The 5,185-nt window shown below is 39.7% G+C and overlaps 1 protein-coding gene across 5 annotated transcripts in view; it reads left to right on the forward strand.

Moving 5' to 3' along the window:
• LOC123980592 (adhesion G protein-coupled receptor L3-like) overlaps positions 1–5,185 on the forward strand; it is a 226,187-nt gene that overhangs the window by 197,978 nt on the left and 23,024 nt on the right. For all 5 annotated transcript variants that reach the window (XM_046065053.1, XM_046065054.1, XM_046065055.1 and 2 more), the window contains 2 exons: positions 138–204; positions 2,132–2,223. In XM_046065053.1, coding sequence (XP_045921009.1) covers positions 138–204; positions 2,132–2,223 — 159 coding nt within the window. The remainder of the gene's footprint in view (positions 1–137; positions 205–2,131; positions 2,224–5,185) is intronic.

Raw genomic sequence — 5,185 nt, forward strand, 5'->3', positions numbered from 1 at the left:
TCCTCTGAGCAGGAGTATGAAGCTATAACCTCAAACCTTTCTCCCTCATCCCCCCTCCTCACTTTTTCTACTCATATTCACCACCTTCTCTCTTACTTCATACCCCCCTTTTCCTCTCACTCTATCTGTCATTGCAGTTGCTGGCTTCGCCTGGACACCTACTTCATTTGGAGTTTCATAGGACCAGCAACCTTGATAATTATGGTAAGCGTAACCCCCTTCTCACACACACACACACACCCTTCTGCTCATTAACCCTGCTTAGCCTGCGGGTCGTCGCTTAAATGGTCCACCGAGATCCCTTTTTCTAGCTCCTATCCTCCCTCTTTTCTCTGCCCTGTTGAGCATATATGCCACCGCCGGGCACGGAGCCGTCCAGAAAAACGAATGAGGGGTGTAGAGAATATATTGCAGTTTGTCACCCCGTTGCAGTCACCGGCTGAGACAATTTTGGGGGATGTGGGGAGGGGGAGAGTGAGAGAAAAGAGAGAAAGAGAGTGAACTCTGCTCAGTATGCAGTGTTGGAGTAATCCGCACGGCGATTATGATTGATTTTGTTCCTGTTCCGTACTCCACTACCTTTTTCCATCTGCTCCTCGCAGGCACACACGGACAGCACTGCTACACAAGCGTCGTGCAAGGAGGACACACACACTTTCTGTGTCTTTCCCAACTAGGACAGCCCTAATTTTCCATAACAGAAAAAAACCCCAGCTCTTTTATTGATCCAACTGCTTTAAAACTGGTGTCAGGCTGGTGTTTATTTAAGTATTTAAGCTAATGCCTAGCAGTAAATGTTGCTGTGGCGCAAAAGTTGTGCTTCTGATTTTCCAAGACACCAGTCAGCAATCATAATACATATTCAAGAATCAGTAAATACACTTATAAATATCCCTAACAACTAAAAAATAGTGACAATTTCTTGTCCCAAAGGACCCAAATTTGGAATTCCTCCTTAACACAGCTGCTACTGCCCAGCAATCATTCACAATGCACCTCTGTATTACTCATGACTCACTCATTTCTCTCTTACATTTACAAACAAGAATATCTATGTTGGAAAGATAGCTTGAACTCAGATCCAATTCTACCCTGGGAATTTGGTGAGACTTTGGGCAAAGATGCATTGCAGGCAGTTAAGAATAGTTACAGGTTTTTTTATACTCACTTGATATTAGCTGAATGTAACATGTAAACAACAGTGATGTGAAAGCTTTCTAATTGTTGTAGTTTTCTGAGAAGTCACTCTGAAAGAGGCCCCTATGCCATGACTAGATTTGACCCATTTGCTACTTTTGTAATTACTGACTCACCGAGACAAAGAAAATAATGAGATACGACAGAGTGGGTCTGCTGAATCTAAGTTTCTTTGATATCCAGCAGTCAAACACAAGACCACTTTGTGTTTTTCTCACTAATTTCAGTGTGTTTGGCAAACATACTGTAGGTGCAAAAGTTCAACTCACTGAGATGTGCTTGACTCCACTATGATTTGTTTTCAATTTTTCAAGTCTGTTGTTTCAATAAGAAATCTGGTGTAAAGAAAACAGTAGAGTACTCCAGGAGCACTTGCACAGAGCAGGAAGGTGAACTAAAAAGTGCCCTGTTTTTATGGCACGCAGGGCACATGAACGTGAAATAAAATGACATCCCACCCATGAAAGGGTGTTAGCAGGGAGCATGATGTTAGAAATGCTGAAAGTTCTTCAAACATTTTACAAAAAATTTCAACCAATGCTTAATTTTTTGTTCTGGATGTAGAAACTGTAAAAGAAAACCAATGCAGCAGCAGTGGCAGTTATTCCCTGCAGTTGCCTCTAAGTGTGAATATGATGAGACAAGTGTGAATAAGTCAGATGGAAAGGCTCCCTCATACAAGTATGCAGCTGTCTTGTCTCACCGTTCCTTGTTTAGTCTGTTGTAGCACCATAGAGGTTTCATAGGATTTTGCGCTCTGTTTGGCAAAGTGGGAAACCACGTCTGGCTGCAGCGTTCCAGCTTTGTGCTACAAAGTGCTCTGATTTAAAATGAATATAATTGAAACAGGAAACATACAAGCTTCATTCCTCTCTCTCTCTCTCTCTCTCTCTCTCTCTCTCTTGCTGTCCCTCTGCCTCTGCGAATCTCTCAGCTCAACGTGATCTTCCTGGGCATTGCTCTCTACAAGATGTTCCATCACACAGCCATCTTGAAACCAGACTCTGGTTGCCTGGACAACATCAAGTAAGAGCATTCAGATCACACAGATATCCATTAAAGTTGTCTAGAAATAGGACTCCTTGTGATGTTTTGTTGAGTGTGATGGGCTCACTTCTACCAAATGCACTCTTTACAGCTGAATTGTATCTAGTACCACTCAGCAGAGCTGACTTTTCCTCCCTTTTCCTTTAAGTTTAGTTTACCTAACCCCTGGTTAAAGAGCTACGTTTTAGGTGGCACTCTGTATTCAAGCTGGCGTTCCCGAGCAATTCACTTTGTCTTGCTTTGATATTTTGAAACCTCATTTAAAACACTTAAGGTTGTGAACACCCAACCCAAGGGTCCGGCAGTCTGAGACTGCAAGGTAAGCACCCCCCATTATGCTGAAAGGTTGTGTCAGGCAGGGTTAAAATCAAACAGGTATTCTGTTCCGCCTCCATCATTAGGTGAAGAACACTGTTGTCTGCGCGGGATAAGGCCAGGAGACAATCCGACAGACCTGACCTGGCGTTATCTTGGTGTCAACATGCCGCAGATGAATATTCATATTGTGTGTGTGTTTTATGTGTGTTGGAGTCTGCTTATCTGCTTATGCCTGGCTGCTTTCAGATAATGTGAAAGCTTAAGGGACAATAATGACAAATAAAACTCAGACGCAAACTTTCTGAAGTTTAAATACCTTTCTGTGCATTTACGCTACGGGTGAAATTAATTTAAGTTTTGCCAAGGCAATGGAAGTCAAGTTTCAGCTAGTAAAAACGTTCTTTTTAGATAAAAAAGCGTTACTTTAGGAAAGATATCTAATACATATAATATTCTTGTGGAACAATGAGAAAAGCAAAATCTGTCTGTTTAAAATGACCATTTAAGATTTCAGTCCTGGTTGGCGACACCTGTAAATCCTGTAGTTTAATACTATGAGTCACAGAATTCTGGGAGCAGCAAAACAATCTAGTGTCATTTTAATTAAGAGGCAATTAACAAAGATATAAATTAAACTCTACAGATTTAACTTCATAGACTGATTCATCAGAATGCTTAGCTGTGGGGAAAAAAAGTTTAAAAAGTTCTTTTAAGGTCCCTTTACCCTTTAGAATGACACAGCGTTTTCGGTCATTGTCTTTGACGTAAGCTCTAGCTACCTGGTGTCAGGGCAGACTCGTTCTACAGATGGTGTAAAGTTGTTTTGTTGCCTGTTTGCTATGATGGATAAGGGTCTGTGCTCTGTTTTTGCTGTCTGCCTCGCTTTTTTGAAGCCACTCTGGACACATTAGTCTGCTTTATGGTCGGCGTTGGCTGGCGTTTGTTTTTTTATTTATTTTTTTTGTGGCATCACATCACTGGTTGTGTCTCAGCACAGTGGCCCCGTCTGCCCTTCTCCTCTCAGCACAGTGTTACACACATAAAAAAACTATCTTGTGTGAGCATGATATAGTCTGCTTTAGCTGTGTCATGTCAAGACTGTAACCCACTGTGCCGGTGCATTTTTCTATCACACATTCACTACAGGATGTCCCAGAGCCAAACCATGGTGTTTAAGTGCTGCTTTGAACAGGGCCTGTACTCACATTACAGTTACCTCCTACGTGTAGTAGGAGAGCGCTTTTAAAGAAACACAGAAGTTGCCATATTTTTATCCTCCAATGAACTGAGGCAACTGAGTTGCTGGATGCAATATCCTAGTTGTAGTTTTTACTAAGGGGAGCTATGCATTATTAAATTAAAATGGTTACACTATTTTCTTATGTAGAGATGAATTTTTACTAAAGATTAATAGTACACCCAGTTACTGCCAGGTTGGCTAGCTAACAGAATGAACAGACAAAATGAATGCTAGCTGCTAATATTTCACCCGTTTAAAGTGAAGAAAGTCTCAAATTTGGAATATTATATGTGACAAAAGTCTTTTTAATAATGATACCATTTATCTCTTAATGGTGACGTAGAGTGGAAAGATTTTGAAATATAATAAATAACCAATAACGTTGCACTAAAGAACTAATAATATCAGACAGGTTAGCATAATTGGGTATTTCCTGCTCATTTCAAACTATATGAATACTAACACCCAATTTTCCATCAATGCATATGTAAGTAAAACAAAGTAATACCTAGAGCATATCATTGCCCTTCCTAAACTGTTTTAAGTTAGGTTAGAGCTCTGGATGCTCTGACTTCCTGTAAACGTAGTTGATTGCTTTTGATTGGACATCACAGTCCTACAGATGTTTCTTAGCAACCAATTTACACACTACAAAACTTTTTACCAGCTAAGGCACTCTTAAATTTTAATGGTGTGACCAAATGTAGTAAAGCACTGGTTTGAAATTAGCTTTTTGTTACCAGGTACCAGAGGTGGAAAGAGTACAGAAATATTCTACTGAAGTAAAAGTACTGTTACTTTGAACTTTTTACTGAAGTGCAATTACTTGAATTAATTACTATGAAAATCTACTCAAGTAAAAGTATAAAGTGGCTCATTTAAAATGCACTCAGAGTAAAAGTTATAGTTTTTTTAACCTCCAAAAATAACATTTATATTGATTTAATATCTTATTTATAATTATTATAGGCCTACTTGTTATATTAAATCGCAGTCTTTTGTGATTTAATAAGGGAACAAAGCAATATCGTGCTTTTGATTTTAGTTTGTTACTTTGTTACAATTGGCGCAAAACAATTTTACAGACCTTTTATGTTAAAGATGTGGTATTATGCTCAACATCTTATTTAGGGGTTGTACCAGAACAGGTTTACATGGTTTCATTTTCAAAAAACACCATATTTTTCTCATACTGCACATTGCTGCAGCTCCTCTTCTCACCCTATGTGTTGTACGCTCCGCTTTTGAGCTACAGAGTGATGCATCTTACTTGTACAAAATCTTGGTTGGGAGTTGCACATGCGCAGTTCCCAGGTAAGGACTACTAGCCAATCAGAAGCAGAGAAGGGTGGGTCGTAAGAAACAAGGTAGTGTGATCCAAAT

Source organism: Micropterus dolomieu, linkage group LG12, assembly GCF_021292245.1.
Source record: "Micropterus dolomieu isolate WLL.071019.BEF.003 ecotype Adirondacks linkage group LG12, ASM2129224v1, whole genome shotgun sequence".
Lineage (NCBI taxonomy): Eukaryota > Metazoa > Chordata > Actinopteri > Centrarchiformes > Centrarchidae > Micropterus > Micropterus dolomieu.